Source organism: Aquarana catesbeiana, linkage group LG11, assembly GCF_042186555.1.
Source record: "Aquarana catesbeiana isolate 2022-GZ linkage group LG11, ASM4218655v1, whole genome shotgun sequence".
Taxonomy (NCBI): domain Eukaryota; kingdom Metazoa; phylum Chordata; class Amphibia; order Anura; family Ranidae; genus Aquarana; species Aquarana catesbeiana.
In genome coordinates, this window is record NC_133334.1 from 233,290,292 (window position 1) to 233,310,519 (window position 20,228).

At 42.2% G+C, this 20,228-nt stretch overlaps 1 protein-coding gene across 1 annotated transcript in view; it reads right to left on the bottom strand.

The window, feature by feature from the left end:
* Window positions 1–19,954, bottom strand: part of BCO1 (beta-carotene oxygenase 1) — a 57,564-nt gene extending 37,610 nt beyond the window's left edge. The window contains exons 1-3 of the mRNA XM_073605503.1: window positions 19,641–19,954; window positions 2,872–3,000; window positions 1,116–1,245 (exon numbers count right to left, since the gene is read on the bottom strand). Of these exons, the coding sequence (XP_073461604.1) occupies window positions 1,116–1,245; window positions 2,872–3,000; window positions 19,641–19,737 (356 nt within the window). The 5' untranslated portion in view covers window positions 19,738–19,954. The remainder of the gene's footprint in view (window positions 1–1,115; window positions 1,246–2,871; window positions 3,001–19,640) is intronic.
* Between the last annotated feature and the right edge of the window lie 274 nt (window positions 19,955–20,228).

Here is a 20,228-nt window from a genome sequence, read left to right on the forward strand (position 1 = left end):
GAGGTGCCGCCTCCCTATCCATGCGCCCGGCTGCTTGATCTACATATCAGGGCACCGGACTATGGATTCCAATGCGGGGTGGGTGTTTTTTTGAAGCACCTGATTAGAGCCAGAGGCTCTAATAGGCTTCAAAAAAGGGTGTGCTCGGAGCGCAGAGCATTGCGCTCCGAGCCCATCTAGTTGTGTGATGATAGCGAATACATTTTTGCTATTTTCACACTAAAGTTCCTCCCCACCAATCAGGAGGCAGGTTGTGAGATTGGATGTCTAGCACTTAGGCGGAAGAGAGAGGAGACACATGGCGGAGGAAGCCGCTGGAGGAGCGGGCACCGGAGCCGCTGCCTGTACCCCGCCACCTGCAAGGACCGTGCTGGAGGACACTACAGCCCGTCACATAGATCGGGTAAGTGCCGGACTGCTGGCCACCCAGGGGAGTGGGGGGGGGTGGTAGTGCCGCGCTGCCGGTGAGGGGGGATGGTAGTAGTGGTACACCTATATGCTATAGGTCCCAATGGCTAGATCTGCTGGTAAATAACTCAGGCACCAAGCGTTGTGTTGAGGGATGTGTTAGGTGTTAGGTAAGCCTATGGGTATAATGAAGGAGGCTCAGGGCAGCTGTCAGATGAGAATTTCTGCAGCAGATGCTAACTTCTAAAACTTAGATTGCAAGTTACCGGCTGCTGCCCATAGCTTTGTTTTGGCCACAGGTTTGCCTCTGTCAGTAAGTGGAGGAAATCAAAGCGGGCCCAGTCTGTAAAAGAAGGTAAATACTTTTTTCACAGGTTAAAACTCTTATGCATCATTAATCTCCTGCAGGTAACTGATAATTCCAGGGATGTCAAATACCTGCTCACCCCTTGCACGCTGTGGATCCTCTTGCCAACTCTTGCATCACTATGGGTTGCAGTGGCTGTCGGGAGGAACCAAAGTGCAAAGGGGGGAGCAGGTAATTAGCACACTCACAAGTGGCACAACCAAGACATTGGTTGCCGAAAAGGTTAGTATATGCCTTCTACTTGCAGGCTAGGCTTAGTAGTATTTACTCCAACTACTAACGAGGTCACTTTAAAGCATAGACACATGAGAGGAATAGAAGTGAACAGTTTGTAACTTACTTAGCGAATATATTTTTGCAGGGGTCTGGATAAGCCATGGTGCCAAATTCTGACACCACTATCCTCTGGGCCTCTGTGTTGGAATTATAGGTGTCACTGCGCAGGAATTTACTTCTGTAGAATACTTCACCTGCGAACAAAAATTATTCAACAATACAATATATTGCATTAACGAAATTTCCTATTTGTACTTCATCTGTGTATTTATTTGGAGTTCAGCTTTAATTTGAAATCTGCCAGAACAGTAGGTGTTTATAGTAGCACATCAAGAGCAAGTGATGTAAACTCTTATGCTGCGTACACACGATCGGACTTTCCGCCAACAAAACCGTGGATTTTTGTTTGAAGGATGTTGGCTCAAACTTGTCTTGCATACACAAGGTCACACAAAGGTTGGCCAACAATTACGAACATGGGAACGCGGTGACGTACAAGACGTACGACGAGCCAAGAATAAGGAAGCTCTATAGCCAGTGCGGCTCCTTCTGCTTGATTCCGAGCATGCGTGAACTTTTGTGTGACGAACTTGTGTACACACGATCATACTTTCCGACAACAAAGTTTTGTTGGCGGAAAATTTGAGAACCTGCTATCAAACATTTATTGGCGGAAAGTCCTACAGCAAATGTTCGATGGAGCATACACACGGTCGGACTTTCCGACAACAAGCTCACATCCAACATTTCCCCATCGGAAAGTCCGACCGTGTGTACGCCTCAAGGCTCACCTACCCCACATCGATCCATTCCATGCATGTGCTTCCACTGTGGAGACACTTATAAATTTGTAGTGTTAGGACTGCAAGCAACACAGGGTGCCGTGACGAGGCCTTGCAGCTTTAGACAGGTTAATTTGGTTGGTCAGCAGACTGGTTGGTGAGTTGAGCTATGGAATTGTTTTTTTCTTATGTGTGTACACGGCATAAGTGTTATGCCACAGACGCTCAAGAGCACGGCAACATTTTTTTGAGACTTCTGGTGTCATCTGTTTGCCAGGGTTGTAGGGGTTGAGGTCTGATTCTGTGTGTGATGATGGCAGAAAGAAAATGTATAAAAATTAAAATAAAATGCTTCTGCAGTGGGGAGGTGGCCAGGAAGCAAGGATTGGTGAGTATACTTTGCTGGGGTAGATGGACCATTAGAAGACACTCTTACTTTGCCATTAATGAAACAACAATGGCAACTGCTCAGAGCAATTTAATACTCTAAAAAATGCAAAAGGCTAGCATGGTCAGGGCAATATACAGAGCAATAGAAAGTATCCCTAACATGCTTTGCAGCTAGCCAGCAACAGAAAAAATAAACTGTCTCGTGCATTTTTTGCCATTTTTTCTAGTTTATAAATTGGCCTGAGCAGTTGCCATTGTTGGTTTGTTGGATTTGGTGTGGACACAAATTGGGGGTTTTTGACCTGCCACTGAGTAATGTTGGGCTCCGGATCAGTGAGAGCTTCCTCAGTAGTAACCTACTTTCAATTTATGCCTTGCAATATATGTCCCATAGACGGTAATTCAGATTAGATTTGAGTTAGAGACCACACTTTACAGAGGTGCCTTGACATGGCTACATGGCTTCACATGTATTTGCAAATGTATGCAACAAAAAGCCTTTTGTCTCCATATGTCCTTCATGACAGGTTGACTTTAAATTACTGGGTTCTTTAGGGATACCACTCCCCAGAGATTAAAACATGGACCTGAACTTCAAGTTTAAATATAACTCCTTTCTCGTATAAATGGAGAAAAACACAAACTTACCATTTTTAAATGTAAAACTATGCAGTAAAGATAGCCCATCAAACCAGTGATTATAGGACATCTCTCCAATAGTGTGTATTCCTGGACCATTGCGAATAAGAGTTCCTTGCAGCCAGTTTGGAATGTACCCTAAAGAACAAAGACAAAGCTATTTGTAATGATTTCTGTATAAGGATAAGGCTGGCCATAGAGCACTTGTCTTCTTTTGATCAGTCAGCGGGCCCAAAAAAATAATGTATTCCCTCATCCACACAAGCTGCACCAATGTACTCCTCCACTATCAGAATACCCTAATCAGCAGCTGTAGCTAATTGGCTACATCCACCGATTGACAACAGTTTTCCAACATTTGACGAAAGCTGATTGTTAGATCGACTTTTGTCAAGTGTGAACAGCCAATCAAGGATCGTTATTCAGATGGTCCCTTCTGAACCGGCCGAATTTCAATCCATCTATTTACATTCCATACACACATGAGCTAACAAGTGATTGGGCTACATGTAGCAAGCTGGCTGAATACCAACTACTTGTCTTTCTGGCTTGGGAAGCAAAACACTGGTTTTGTGTATCACATGTTCCCAATTAATGGTCCATGCACCCTCGGGTTTGGAGGGTACTTCTGCTTGTTAATTTAAATTCATAAAAACATTTTAGAATTCTACATATTTAACATAGTCGCATTTAAAAAAAAAATCTGAGTACCATTCTTTGCTGCCATGTAACCTATAATGTACTTGTGCACCTTCTGATCACCAAGCAGCAACGTGAGCCAGATCCAACCTGGCAAACCCCAACCACAACTGTCCATCAAATACTGCATTTCTACCCCCTTCCTTCAACTTGTTCATCTTACTATATTTCTATCAATTCTATAGTTCTTTGTCAAATGCATACAGTATCTCACAAAAGTAAGTACCCCCACACATTTTTGTAAATATTTTATTCTATCTTTTCATGTGACAACACTAAAGAAATGACACTTTGCTACAATGTAAAGTAGTGAGTGTACAGCTTGTATAACAGTGTAAATTTGCTGTCCCCTCAAAATAAATCAAAACACAGCCATTAATGTCTAAACTGCTGGCAACAAAAGTGAGTACACCCCTAAGTGAAAATGTCCAAATTGGGCCCAATTAGCCATTTTCCCTCCCCGGTGTCATGTGACTCGTTAGTGTTACAAGCTCTCAGGTGTGAATGGGGAGCAGGTGTGTTAAATTTGGTGTTATCGCTGTTACTCTCTCATACTGGTCACTGGAAGTTCAACATGGCACCGCGTGACAAAGAACTCTCTGAGGATCTGAAAAAAATAGAATTGTTGCTCTACATAAAGACGGCCTAGGCTATAAGAAGATTGCTAAGACCCTGAAACTGAGCTGCAGCATGGAGGCCAAGACCAAACAGTGGTTTAACAGGAAAGGTCCCACTCAGAACAGGCCTCGTCGTGGTCGACCAAAGGAGTTGAGTGCACATGCTCAGCGTCATATCCATTGGTTGTCTTTGGGAAATAGACGTATGAGTGTTGCCAGCATTGCTGCAGAGGTCGAAGGGGTGGGGTGTAAGCCTGTCAGTGCTCAGACCATACGCCGCACACTGCATCAAATTGGTCTGCATGGCTGTCATCCCAGAAGGAAGCCTCTTCTAAAGATGATGCACAAGAAAGCCCGCAAACAGTTTGCTGAAGACAAGCAGACTAAGGACATGGATTACTGGAACCATGTCTGTGGTCTGATGAGACCAAGATAAACTTATTTGGTTCAGATGGTGTCAAGTGTGTGTGGGGTACAAAGACAAGTTTGTCTTGCCTACAGTCAAGCATGGTGGTGGGAGTATCATGGTCTGGGGCTGCATGAGTGCTGCTGGCACTGGGGAGCTACAGTTCATTGAGGGAACCATGGATGCCAACATGTACTGTGACATACTGAAGAAGAGCATGATCCCCTCCCTTCAGAGACTGGGCCACAGGGCAGTATTCCAATCCTGTGGGGCATAACGACCCAAAACACACCTCTAAGACGACCACTGCCTTGCTAAAGAAGCTGAGGATAAGGGTGATGGACTGGCCAAGCATGTTTCCAGACCTAAACCCTATTGAGCATCTGTGGGGCATCCTCAAACAGAAGGTGGAGGAGCGCAAGGTCTACTTTACATTGTAGCAAAGTGTCATTTCTTCAGTGTTGTCACATGAAAAGATAGAAAAAGATGTGAGGGGTGTACTCACTTTTGTGAGATACTGTAGCTGTTGCACTTCAAGGCCCCCAGCCCCTTTGTTTAGGGAATCATGTTGATATATCCTCTGCTGTTGTGGAATGCTCACCTGTACCCCCCCCCTGTTCAGGGTGCATATGTTTAGCTGGATCCCTTAAAACATGCCCCCTCATACTCCTGTGATTCTGACATAGCAACTTTTTTGATACTATCAGGGCCGTAGATAAGGGGGCACCACCAATCCTCCTGTATGGGGGCATGGGTCAGCAGGGGGGGCAGGCAGCAGGGTGAATTGGATGTGGGCAGAGAGGGTGATCAGTGCGGCAGGAGGGCAGTTACTGGAACCATTCCCCTTTATGGCTCTCTCTGCAGCAGCTGAGAGCTGGCTTCCTCTCCTCCCCCTCCTGTTGGCTTTCAGCTGCTGCAGAGAGAGCCATACAAAGGATAGGTTCCAGTAATTGCCCCCCCCCCCGTCACACCAATTACCCTCCCTGTGCACCATATGTTTCCCCCTGCTGCTACAAGCACACAATAGGATCCTTCAAGATTGAGAGTGGGGAAAGAGTCAGGTATATATGTCATATTTACCAGCCCCTTTCTTTCCTGGATAAACATAATGAGTACCAGTATCACTCACTGTATGAGGTAACGCTCACTGTGTTCATTCATAAGTGAAGTATTGGCTATATATGGCCCCATGTCAGGTTGTCTGTATGGAGCCCCGTGGTTTCTAACAGCAGCCCTGAATACTACTACTGCACATGTCAAACAGTGATTTTAATAAGGTGGGAGTGCTCATGAGTGGAGGGCAATATACAGTAATTGGATAATGTGAGCGTAACAGTATTGTTTCATTCTGTTTCTCTTTTCTTCCTAATATGCATTACTAAAATGACAATAAAAGAGAAAAAAAAGTTCCCTTGATATAAGGCTGCATTCACACCTGAGCATTTCGCTTTCAGGCAGAAAGTAGCACATTTTTACTGGGATTTTGCCGCGATTTTGCAGCTTTTTTGCTGCGATTTTGCCGCAATTTTGTACAGGTCAAATAGTCACCAATGTGAAACAGACAAACGCCTGTAAGCTGCCTAAAAAGAAGCTCATGTACTTTTTTGAGCTTCAGGCACTTTGCTTCAGGTGACAAAACACTCAGATGTGAACAGGTGCCATTGAAATGAATGGGATTTTGCTTGTTGGGCCTTTTTCGGGTGTTTTTTCTGGCGTTTTACGAGCTGAAAATGCTCAGGTGTGAATGCAGCCTAAGAGTTGACTTACCAAGATGCACTTGCAGCTCTTTGGTGCAAGCCCACCACCTCACTTACAATACCATAGGCACTGCCTAGTCATGTTTATAATCTTGTTTTTTTATTTATTTATGAGCTCATGAGCTCCCCTGAACCAGATGGGTCTCTATATTTTTTTTTATTAAAATCCATCTATTAGGCTCCATTCACATACTTCGTACAGAGTGCAACTTTGGTGCAACTTGACGCAACTTGAATTGGTGCAACTTGGATATGACTTTGACCAGTGATAATGGACAACTGTTGCACGACTGTTGCATTGTATAACATTCAGTTACGACTTTCATGCAACTTTTGAGGATAAACATTGAAGTCTATGGTCCTCAAGTTGCATGAAAGTCGTAAGTAGTGCGTGAACTACTTTGAAATCGCTACAACTTTAATTTGCATATATATGAATGGTTATCATTGGAAAACATGGGGAACGACTTGTCATACAACTTTGATGTCCAAAATTGCATGTCAAGTCGCACAAGTGAATGAAGCCTTAATGGCCTGAGGTTCCTGACACTGTCTGATTTCTGGTTTTGCCTACATTTATAGCCTTGACCCTTCCAATGTGGAGTTGTATAGTTTAGTATCTTCTGTACCCTTACAATTTTAATAAAAATGTATTGAAACAGAAAATGGATGAGAGTATTTTATATGTGATGTGGGATTTACATAGATAGTAACATAACTATTAGCATACACTCATACTATTAAGGTCTCCGGTGATGTCAAAAAGAGGCACAGTGGTCCTCCAGATCAGGAGCTGGGCACGTGGCTAACATCTCTATCTTGTATGAAAATAATGTAGTTGTTAGAAAGCATTATGCTTCTTGCACTCTGGGGTAAAAAAAAACAGCTTGAAAAATGCACCTAAGCGGCGTTTTTGGAAATGCATTCACGTGTTTAGGCACATCATGGGCATTTGATTATTTCATTGGCCAGAATATTAAATTATTTTGGCCATTGAAATGAAATACGCTTAGCACTTAGATGCTTTTACGTGCTTTTAGATGTGTTTTTCTTCCCAAAAGCCCCTCTCTGGAGCGCAATTTTCGTGCCGTCAAATTTCTGCTCCTAAACTCCCTTGCCTCGAAATGCCTGTAAATGCATATGCGTATATATACACACAGGCTAACATAGCGGGGTGTTTAGGGGCCCAGTGGATCTCTGCCTTCGCCTTGGTCAACATCACAGACATGATCTCCTGCGTTCCTGTTTAAAGACTGGCTTTGCTGACATCCCTTCTGGCTCCAGATCCTGCTTGCTGTTTCACTACGTTGATCCCTGTCTTCTGGCTTGGCTGACTATCTGTTCCGGTTACTAAAGTTTGGCTATGTTTTGACTACGTTTGTTCTTTTTACTTTTATTATTAAACAAGTGTGATTTAACTGTACTTCTGTCTCTGTCTGATTTCATCGTTTCTGACATTATGTGCGTTAAGGCAGCCCATTCATTTTTAATTGGCTGCCAATGCATTACAATACTCGATGTATGGATGGTTCCCATTTGTGTGTTATGTCACTCTTAAGCATGTGCATTTAGGTGCACTGGTAAAGAACATCCAATTGTGTTGCATTGTGTGTTGCAATAAAATACAAATTGTACCATGCATATTTGCAAAGCACTAATGTGAAGCCAGCCTTAAAGTGTCACTAAACCTAGATAATAAAAAACTAGCAATAAATGATTTTTATTGGTTGAAGTGGATGGACTTATGTTTTTTTTTCCAACCAGACTAACTACCCTGTTTCCCCGAAAATAAGACCTAGCGTGATTGTCGGTAATGGGTGCAATATAAGCCCTACCCCCTAAATAAGCTATACCCTGTTTCCCCGAAAATAAGCCCTACCCTGAAAATAAGACCTACAAGGACTTTAACTAGGGCTTATTTGGGGGGTAGGGCTTATATTGCAGCCATCACCGACAATCACGCTAGGTCTTATTTTCGGGGAAACAGGGTATGTCACTATATATTACTGTGCTGTTCATATTCATTCAGTCACTATGAGATTCGTTTTCTGTATTCTTCAAGAAAACCTGGTTGATCCTGCTGTTCTCTATCTCCACCTTATGTTCATGTCCCCAATTCAGCTAGGGATTTTGCAGCTGTGGTGGCAACTCTGCACATGCTCAGTTTTCAGTGAGTTATGATGCAGAGCATATCCTCCCTATCACATCTGAGCAGCCCATGTGACTATAGAGCCACACATGTGGGCATATACAGGAGTGGTAAATGAAAGCCCACTCCCTGCCTCCTCCTCCATGCCCATTAACCAGCTGAACACAATGGGGGCAGGATATTACATCTTGATTGTTAGAGGCTTTACCTCCCTCTTATTCTAAGACACAGGTTGGGGGTGGGGGCGTGACACAGCCTGTGATTAGCAGAAATCCACCCACACCATGTTATTGCCAAAAAATAATAAAGATTTGATTTCAAATATATATTTATATGACAATTTAAAACAGTTTATTGATATTATTTATTTATTTTTACTCTGTATTCCAAAGGCTGTTTTTTTTTTTTTTTTTTATTTTGAACGTGTGACCAGCAGCAGAGGTCTAGAAGCTCCGCCTGCTTATGTTTCCCTGCAGACAGGCTGGGAAAGATCTGGGTCATGTGACAGCTGTACATTGATTAGAAAAAAGGTACTTAGATTATTTTTTTCTTTTTTTTTTAAATTAAAATAATTACAGTGCAATCATCCATATACAGAAATAAAAGGGACAATCATCGATTAGAAAAAGGGTACTTAGATTTTTTAAAATTTTTTTTAAATTAAAATAATTACAGTGCAATCATCCATATACAGAAATAAAAGGGACAATGTAAATTAAACAGTATGTGTTTAATATTACTATCACTATACTAGCTAAGTTATGGGGACCCTGGGTAACAGTTCCAGCATTGGCCTCCCCCCCCCCCCCAGAATATCATAGTAATGATTTAAGTTATATTTCGTGGGCAGAAATGGGATGGACAGGATGCCTTATAGTTTAGGGGAGGACCGATAGTGATGGTGGGGAGGGGCGGAGGAGAGGGGAGTGAGTGGGGGGTTCCTTTTTTTTTTTCTTTTTTTTTTTTGTCTCCCTTTTTGTGTGTTGTCTGTTCGTTGTTTGATTTGTTCATTTGTTTGTTTTGTTAGGAATGTTAAATTGGTATCCTGGAGATTATCTGAAATTAGAGAGCGGTATTGTAAAGTAGTGATATGTATAATCTGCAGATGATGCAATTTGTCTTGTTGATCAGCTGTAATATTTGAAAGCTTTAATAAATAATGAAGATTAAAAAAAAAAAAAAAACACAGTTAGGTAGTACTTGTAATGTAATGTAAAAGTTCACATCTTGGGGTCTTTGACGATATTGATGTACACCAGGGGGTTCCTGGCAAGCACTGTCTTTTAAAAAAAGGTAAATACTTTAAAATTAAGAACAATAATCTATATACAAAAGCAAAAAGAATATTACAGTTATAACATGCTGTCTCTCCTCTTACTTAAAAGAAGATTGTTTAAAAAGAAATCAAAGGCAATAACAGCAGAGTTGTTATTCCTAATTAGTAGCCTGTGTCCTCGTAGCTTTTGGGTTCTATGAAAGAGAAGACGCCTGATTAGTAAATTGTGCAATGAGGTGAAATCAGAGGTCATAATGTCATGCTCCAGAGATTAGAGACAGAATCCTTCCTCTTTGTTCCATGATTTCCCACATTTTATACGCTCCAATTTCTCCATTTATGAAGCTACAGATGTAAGTCAGATGTGCATGTCACATCAGGAATATAAGGGATGCACTTTTGTTGCGTAGCTGGCAACATTTTGAAATTCTCTCCAATAATGGTTTGCTGGGTGGGCAATTCCTTTTCCTAGGGGCCACATAAGAAACTAGGATTATGGGGGTCCAATCTTAATTCTGCTCAGTATTACTTCTGGACCTAGTAAGGTACGTAAGTATGTAAACATATAGAAAACAAACACCTGATACTAGGAACAATAGGTACAAAATAGGTTATGAAATAGATTTCTTTCAACCCCCATTAGGGAACTGGAACAGCTGTTGGCACAGGAAATAGGTAAAGAACAACAGTTTTCTCACACCTGCCGCTTGGTCCATGTTTTGTTACTCATCTGAGTTTCTGGTCCCCTCCATCTTCTCCTACACTCTCCTTTCTCTTCTTGCTGTTTCTCTTCATTGATTCTCATCCTCTGTTAAGCGAGTGTAATGTGGACAACACACATGTACCGTAGATGTACACTATATTACCAAAAGTATTGGGACACCTGCCTTTGCACGCACATGAATTTCAATGGCATCCCAGTCTTATGCCCCGTACACACGGTCGGTATTTTCCGATGGAAAATGTCCGATCAGAGCGTGTTGTCGGAAATTCCGACCGTGTGTGGGCTCCATCGGACATTTTCCATCGGATTTTCCGACACACAAAGTTGGAGAGCAGGAGATAAAATTTTCCGACAACAAAATCCGTTGTCGGAAATTCCGATCGTGTGTACACAAATCCGACGGACAAAGTGCCACGCATGCTCAGAATAAATAAAGAGATGAAAGCTATTGGCCACTGCCCCATTTATAGTCCCGACGTACGTGTTTTACGTCACCGCGTTCAGAATGATCGGATTTTCCAACAACTTTGTGTGACCGTGTGTATGCAAGACAAGTTTGAGCCAACATCCGTCGGAAAAAATCCTAGGATTTTGTTGTCGGAATGTCCGAACAAAGTCCGACCGTGTGTACGCCCTATTAGTCTGTAGGGTTCAGTATTGAGTTGGCCCTCCCTTTGCAGCTATAACAGCTTCAACTCTTCTGGGAAGGCTGTCTACAAGGTTTAGGAGTGTGTCTATGGGAACGTTTGACCATTCTTCCAGAAGCGCATTTGTGAGGTCAGGCACTGATGTGGATGAGAAGGCCTGGTTGGAAGTCTCTGCTCTAATTCATCCCAAAGTTGTTCTATCGGTATGAGGTCAGGACTCTGTGCAGGTCAGTCAAGTTCCTCCACCCCAAACTCGCTCATCCATTTCTTTATGGGCCTTGCTTTGTGCACTGGTGTGCAGCCATGTTGGAACAGGAAGGGACCATAACCAAACTGTTCCCACAAAATTGGATGCATGAAATTGTCCAAAATGTTTTGCTATGCTGATGCCTTAGGAATTCCCTTTCATTGGAACCAAGGGGCCAGGCCTAACCCCTGAAAAACACCCCAAACCATAATCCCCACTCCACCAAATGATCTGGACCAATGCACAAAGCAAGGTCCATAAAGACATGGATGAGCGAGTTCGGGGTGAAGGAACTTGACTGGCCTGCACAGAGTCCTGACCTCAACCTGATAAAACACCATTGGGATGAATTAGAGCGGAGACTGCGAGCCAGGCCTTCTTGTCCACATCAGTGCCTGACCTCACACATGCGCTTCTAAAAGAATGGTCAAACATTCCCATAGACACACACCTAAACCTTAGGAACAGCTCTCCCAGAAGAGTTGAAGCTGTAAAGGGTGGGCCAACTCAAAATGTAACCCTACAGACTAAGACTGGGATGCCATTAGAGTTCATGTGAGTGAAAAGGCAATCCAATGTATATCTTGAGAAAAACATCACTGATATTGTGGTGAGATCATGCTACTCCATTAATGTAGTCACCATGTGAGCCATCACCATTTTAAGAAATGCACTCTTACTAGACTGAAATTGTCCCACTACAGAGTCTGATTTGCCTGTTATAAATGCTTCCACTGGGAACATTCAGATCACACCCATTGGTTCCAATATGTCAGGTTGGCTTTCTCTCCAAGATTAGTAATGTCAATGGTGACCATATGTATGATCGAATACCCACATGGAATCAAAGCAAGGAAAGCCACATAGTGTAAATCGTCTAAAAGCTTTAATGTAAACACATGATACACATGCTACTCACATGATAAAAAAGGTCACAAAAAGTCACAATTTCAAGCTGTACAGCAAAAGGTTCCAACTCCAAAGAAGCATGGCAGAGTTGCGTGTGTAGTTTCTGCCCAATGCGCATTTCATCCCATAGGACATCATCTTAGAATCCTATGGGATGAAACGCACGTTGGGCGGAACCTACACACAAGACACTGCCATGCTTCTTTATGCCCCGTACACACGGTCGGACTTTGTTTGGACATTCCGACAACAAAATCCTAGGATTTTTTCCGACGGATGTTGGCTCAAACTTGTCTTGCATACACACGGTCACACAAAGTTGTCAGAAAATCCGATCGTTCTGAACGCGGTGACGTAAAACACGTACTTCGGGACTATAAACGGGGCAGTGGCCAATAGCTTTCATCTCTTTATTTATTCTGAGCATGCCTGGCACTTTGTCCGTCGGATTTGTGTACACACGATCGGAAATTCCGACAACGGATTTTGTTGTCGGAAAATTTTATCTCCTGCTCTCCAACTTTGTGTGTCGGAAAATCCGATGGAAAATGTCCGATGGAGCCCACACACGGTCGGAATTTCCGACAACACGCTCCGATCGGAATTTTTCCATCGGAAAATCCGACCGTGTGTACGGAGCATTAGAGTTGGAAACTTTTGCTGAAATTTCAACCTTTTGTTGAACACCTTTTGTTGAAATTGGGACCTTTTATGCGCTTAACCTTTTTTATCATGTGAGTAGAATGTGTATCATATGTTTACATTAAAGTTTTAAGCCGATTTACACTATGTGGCTTTCCTTGCTTTGATTCCATGTGGATATTTGATTATACATATGATCACCACTGTCCTTACTAATCTTGGAGAGAAAGCCAGCCTGACATATTGGAACCAATGGGTGTGATCTGAATGTTCCCAGTGGAAGCATTTATAACAGGCAAATCAGACTCTGTAGTGGGACAATTTCAGTCTGGTAAGAGTGCATTTCTTACAATGGCGATGGCTCACATGGTGACTACATTAATGGAGTAGCATGATCTCACCACAATATCAGTGATGTTTTCCTCAAGATATACATTGGATTTAGACTATACACTCTATTTACCTTGCTAGATTCCATTTTGATATGGACGTTTGTTTTTAGCAATTTATTTTCACAATGTTAGCATGGCAACATACAGTCTATTTGTACTGTATATGTTTATTTGGTTTGTCTTACTATTTGTTGCCAGCAATTGTGTTTATCATCAATAGTTACACCAGCGCGTTTTCTATTTTTGTTTGTTGTATTTCACATGTAGATGTGTTCCCCAATGCAATTGTGGAATACATGATTATCCAAATTGAAATTACCTTACCTGATTCTATCAGTCATCGATGTAAATCCTTTCTGTACACTAGCCTAGTACTGTACTCTTTTGGTATACAATAGCTGTACACTGTATTTTGAACTTACGCAAATGTTCCTCACACTTTTTCCGCCTACTGTAAACTCAATCTTTGTTCTTTGTACTTGTAAAATCATAATAAAATAAGATTGTACGACGTAGGTCTGCTTCAGACCAAACTGTAAAATAAGAGCTGGACGGGACTGTTCACATGCCACAGCCACAATACTTTGCTTGGGGGTGCAGAGTTCATCGAGTGGAACCACTTGTCAAACTCGCTCATTGAGATCAATAGGGCGGCACCACAACTGTGTGCAATGCATATTATTGCAACATGGCGGTGTAGCATTATAGTGTTAAATCAGGTGGTGAGGAGGCAATATAACATCTCTTCGCTGTCTGTCAAATGCCCTCTGAAAAGCACTATAACTGGAAGGAGAGAACCTGAGATCGGTACAGCAGGGTTTCTGCAGATCCTGACCTGCAGTGAAGAACTGGTGCGTGGCTCCTGGGGTTTGCAGCATGCAGGGACTAACACAGGAGGTGTGACCAAATCCCCATATTTTTTATAATGTATTTTTGAAAATGTTTAACATTCACCTCCAGCAAGGCTAGTTTAAAAACAAACTAGCCTTGCTGGAGGTGAATGTTTTTTTGCATGTGTGGGCTGTAAAATTTTCTTCTACTAACACAGGAGGGACTTGGCCAGGGAGCAGAGTGGCAGAAGATCATCGGGTTGTCTCTTAAGCAACTTAAGCAATGTTCTCCCACTAGAACAAAGCTTCCCCACTGTACCCATCAGCTCCTCAGGATCTCTCCTTGCTGTTCTTTCAGCTCTCCACATAGACATCTGTCAGTCGGCTTCCTCCCTGAGGCTCAGAGAGGCATGCAGGTATTGAGGGCCAGGTAAGTGATAGCCAAAGGGCTGGATGTGGCCCTGGGTCCACGACTACCCAGGTCTGGCTTACAGTAAGGCAGGCCAAAAGAAATCAAAAGTCTTCTTTCTCAAACATCGTAAAATATCATCACTTCCAACATCAAAAACAAGGGTTTTAGTTCTCATCTTAGAACACGGGGAACAGTTATACAAACCATTCCTTTATGCTTGTGAAGCTATCAGTACATCCAGAACCCCTGGTGTATAGCAAAGATACAGTAAAGAAATTAGTGGTATTTTGGGCTAGGTGTAGATAACTGCCAACATCCGAAGAACAATACATATGGAGTGCACCAGAGTGAAGCGGGAAATTGACCCCCTTGGACTTTAACGGCAGAAAATGTAGGTGAAAGCGTAAATGCGTAAAAGGCAACAGCGTGCGCTACTTCTTCTATATTATACTGTGTGTTGTCCTCCCAATGATGGTGTAATCCAGACAGGAGGTCTTTACTTGCTTGCTTGGGAGCAGGTAATTGAGGTCATTTTCCAGGGTTCACTACTTACATCACTGGGTACTAACATTTATAGGTAAAGTTAATCCAGGGGAAATCCGATTGCCTCTCTGGGATCAGGAAGGAATTTTTCCCCTTGTGTAGCAAATTGGATCATGCTTTTCTGGGGGGTTTTTCGCCTTCCTCTGGATTAACTGTGGGTATAGGATTGGGTATATGGGATTTTATGATATTTTTTATTTTATTTTTTAATTTTTTTATGGTTGAACTAGATGGACTTGTGTCTTTTTTCAACTTGACTAACTATGTAACTGGTAAAATAGGCATAATATTCAATATGATGAATGACTTTATGCGAGAACACTGTAAAAAGTTTTGTAGATCTGTTGTTAACAATCCAAGAGAAAACATTCAAGACACATGAACTGTTTGTGTTGAAATATTACGGGTCTTAGTAATGTCTGGATATTTCTCTGCTTGATGAATGAAGCATTTCCATTATGTCAGATGATAGTGCTTGTGACAATGATTGTTATCTGACACATTCTGCCCAAAATACAGATAGCCACTACTAGAGGGAGCATTTATTTATCTGTTTGTGTAATAATAATACAGATATGGAACAGCAAGCAGACAAAATTGTTACGGCCTCACCAAAAAATAAATAAAATTAAAATGAAATGAAATAAAAAAAAATACAAAAATAATTCAAAATACTGAACTCTGATAGAGTTGTTTAAAGTGGAACAAAAGTTAAAATCTAAAAAATTGTGAACAGACAGGGTCTTTTTTGCAGAAGAGACATGTAATATCTCTTCTGCAATAAAGTACACTTACCTGCCTATTTGCAATCCTCTGTGGAATCTGTACTCTAAGCTGCGCTGCTCAGTTTCCATTCTGGCACACTGCCAGTGACAGTCACCCCCCACTGGCCAATCAAAACAGCTAAAGATCAGCCCCTGTAAGAACCCAGGGTGAAGATGCCGGCGTGCCTTTAGTTCCACTTTCAAACCCCAACTTTCAATTTAAATCAGCTAAGTGCAGGTGCATTAAAACAAAAGGTGTTCAAAGTGCTACAGTACATTTTCTTTAGAAAGCAGCCACAGCCTCAGTAGAATTGCCTGTTCCCTGCCAGCAGGATTCAGAGAAGGACCTCTTGCTCTCAGTGTAGAAGCAGTGGTCTTTCTGTAGATGTCATAGTTCAGGACCAATAAAAGCATCAATTATTGGGCCATCAATGGCCACCAAAAGAAATTATCTTTCACTTGTCTGATTTTACTAAAATGCTGCAAATCTGATTGTTGCACATGGTTGTACACCAGTGCTCTGTTAAATGGTGTCATAAAATGCTCTTATCTGTGTATAATGTATGCAAATGTAGTATTAAGCAAGCAATCATTTTTGCAATTTTCTTTCCTTCGGCTAGGGGTTGAAGAAAAGAAAATCAGTTAATGGGAGAATCACTAAATTCCCCTATCAACACGATCAATTTTGACGGGGGAATCCCTTCCACTGCGCTAGGAGTGATTACACGAAAAAACAAAAAAACAAAAAGAAAGGGCTGGTTGTACTGAAGTCGATCGAAAGATAGACTGCCCATAGATGGATTGGAATTCAGCCGGTCCCTGCTGAACAAAGTCTTGCAATGTCAAGTAATCAGATAAGGTTGTAATCTTTGGCGTTTGTATTCACAGCACAGTCACACCACAATTGGCAATATTACACTCGTTTTAACGATTTCATGCTGCATTTGTATAGATCAACATAGGCTCAACACAAGGGTGCATAGAAAACAATTGTATTCTGTATGCCCTGACTGCACCGTAATTAGGGTTGCCACCTGTCCAGGATTCACCTGAACAGTTCGGGTTTGGAATCATGTGTCCGGGTTTTGGACTGTCTGAAACCCGGACACATTATTTAGACTGGACTATGGCTTCCCAGCAAGGTTGCTGGCTGCAGTTGTCTCAGCTGAGAGTGTCTGTTACACTCTTTCACACTGCCCAAAGCCAGCACTAACGAACCATCCCCCCCCCAAAACACATACAGAGAGAGGAGAGAGAGCTCGATCTGCACCTCTTCCCCCCTCCCCTATCCATCTTTGTCTGCCCACATTCTAATCCCCAGCGTTGTGCCTCAGAAAAGGAAAGTGGGGGCTGGAAATTAGAAGTCCAGCAGCCTCGGATCCATCTAGATGAGAGGACTGCCAAGGGGTGAGTGAGCTCACCATCCATCCATCTGTCTGTGACTGAAGCCTCCCCCTTCTCTCTCTTTCCTCTGAGTAAGTACACTAAGGCAAATCAGGGTTCTCAGAGCACCCCTTACATCAGAGTTCCCCTTTACACCAGAGGCCAGAGTGTTTCCCCTTACATCAGTCCTCTCCGTACATGAGAGTTCTCAGTGTACTCCCTTAAATCAGGGTTTCCAAAGCATCCGTTATGTTAGAGGCCCCAGAGTTCTCCCTTACATCAAAGTCTGCAGAGTCCCCCCTTACAGTGAAAGGGAAGTCTGCGAGTTCAGATGTAAAAGGGGAACTCTGTGGACTCTTGTAATTAACTTCATATGATTAGAAATGTTATTTAGTAGCAAAATATATGTATAGTTTATACTATTAAAAAAATTGCTGTGTGCCGCAAAAGTGTTCGGGTTTGACTTGAAGAAAAGGTGGCAACCATAACCGTAATGCTACATTGAGGTAGGTTGTGGTGTGTTCTATGAAAATGTAGACATGCAGCATTTTTACACAACACATTTCCTTTGCAGCATGCCGCAACACACATTTTATGTCACTTCAATAAATAAATAAAAAACAGAAAAATGAAATAGTGCAGTGCGTTTTAAAAATGTATTGCTCCACTCCTCATTGCACCAACACAATGTACTCCAGCATGCACACATTTTAGCTTGCAGGTGGCGGTGTGCACAAACCCTTATGGTTATCTTTTATATTGGACAGTTTCATTGCTCTGAGAAATATGCAAAAACCTATCGCCACTAAATATATTTTCCATCCCCCTGATCTGTAGTAAACTGAGAACTGACTGGTTACAAAAGATTTCTGCTTTTTTAAGTGGCTTAGTGGCTAGCACTTCTGCCTTGCAGCACTAGGGTCCCTGGCTCAAAACCTTGTCAGGACAATACCTGCAAGGGGTTCATAGGTTTTCCTTGTGCTTGCGTGGGTTTGCTCCGGGTACTCCGGTTTCCTCCCACATTCCAAACACATGCTGGTAGGTACATTGGCACCTGTCTAAATTGGCCGTGGTATGTGTGCATGTATGTGAAGCTAGCCATACACTCAGTTTTTTTTTTTCTTTGAGTTAAAACAATCTAACAGATTCCTCCATCCACATAAACAAGGTGGATGGAGGAATTCCCCAACTCCCCCCCTCAGGACATTGTATTCTGGCAGTGGGGTCCATTGTTGTCAGAATACACTGATCAGCGGCCGCAGACGTTGATCAAGAAAAGTTTTCAAGCATACCTGTTCAACAGAAGTTGATCAAACGATCGACTTCTGGTGAACAGGGACCACTACACACTGATCAAAATTCGCATAGCTCCCAACTGTCCCTGATTTTGAGGGACTGTCCCTCTTTCCTCCTCATTTGTCCCTCATTTTGGTCTGATCTATATAGTTGTATATAAAATGCACTTTTTATCTTTCAAAATGTCTTTCCCAGTGCTAAACCTTTCATCCATTTTCTAAATTGCTGCATTTGTAAATTTCAATAGCCAATATGAAGAAATAGCAGTGGTAAAAAAAAGAATTTGTTAGTTTAACTAACAATTTTTTTGTATAATTCTCCTTTAAGTGGGGCGTGGCAGGGGGGTGTGTCCTATGCCTACATACTTTTGCTAATAGGTGTCCCTTGTTCCCATCTTAAAAAGTTGGGAGGTATGAATGTCCTGCTGACATGGCTGAATTTTGGAAAATATGGTTGTGGCTAGATGGTACAATTGGATGCAGCACCTCATCCCAAAGTAATTAGATAGCTAGTGAATATAGGGACAGGGGATTATAACGGTGCTAAGGTCAAATAATGCAAAAGGGAAAAGAGGATTTAAAATGACAAAGTTACAAAATTTTATTGGTAATGTTACAGACATGAAAAAACACTAAAATGGTTAACACCTAAAACAGACTTACATATTGTGTGCGACCCAAAATGCAGTAGAGTAGGCCAGATGGAGATGGCCATCCAAGTAAGCTCGGTTTCCTACATGTTTCGTGTCATTTCAACAAAGTTGGAACAAAAAAAAGAAAGAAAAGTAAACAGTGCAATGCGTGGGGATCGGCATGGTTTGCTGGTATGAATGAGCCTTTATGTAGTAAGCATCTAATGTAAATGTACAATATGTAAAGCGCTTGTTAGCGTCCTGTAAATACCTGCAATAAGTGTTATCACTGCACTTTGCACTGCCATAATAGATAAACCTGGTGGCAATTTAAGGTAGTGCAAACTATAGCATATAATTGAAAAATGATAAAAATAGAGACTAGAATATGTTGCGGTCCAGTCTTGCGTACAGTGAATGAGCCAGGCGGCACTGAAAAAACAATAGGGCTTACCTTGCACTTCCGCTTTTACTGGCTCAGGGCACTCCTGGCGGTCTTTGGAGAAGAGGACCCCTACCACAGACTCCACTGTGTTATCTGTGCTCTCCATGTCTGGTACACAGCCTCAGCTCTTCCTGCCTTCCACTTCTCCTCCTCCCAGCTTATTTATACAGATGTCTTGGTCAAAGTACAGCATGGCTGATAGTGTATTTATAACTGCACAAATGACTGACCAGCCCCTTCACTCCCTCACTCTCCTCCTCCCTGTGTCAGGAACAAGGAGCTTATCTCTATCCTAGAAGAAAAAGGTTCATGAAAACAAAGGCAGGGTTAACCTGTGCTGTCCCAAATGTCATTACAATGATGTCATATACATGCGGTTACTAGACAGCGTCATGTGCTGGTTTATCAGAGAGGATATGAGGAAAAAAAATATTTCAGTGTTACATATAACTACCACATTGTCAGTGTTACCTCAGCGCACAGACGTCACAAACTATCACTAGAATCTAGGCCTAGCTGCAAATTATGGGCCCCTATTGCAAAATACTGATGGGGCCCCCTGGCTAACTTTCTCTGTAGTAACAGGCAGAGACAGTA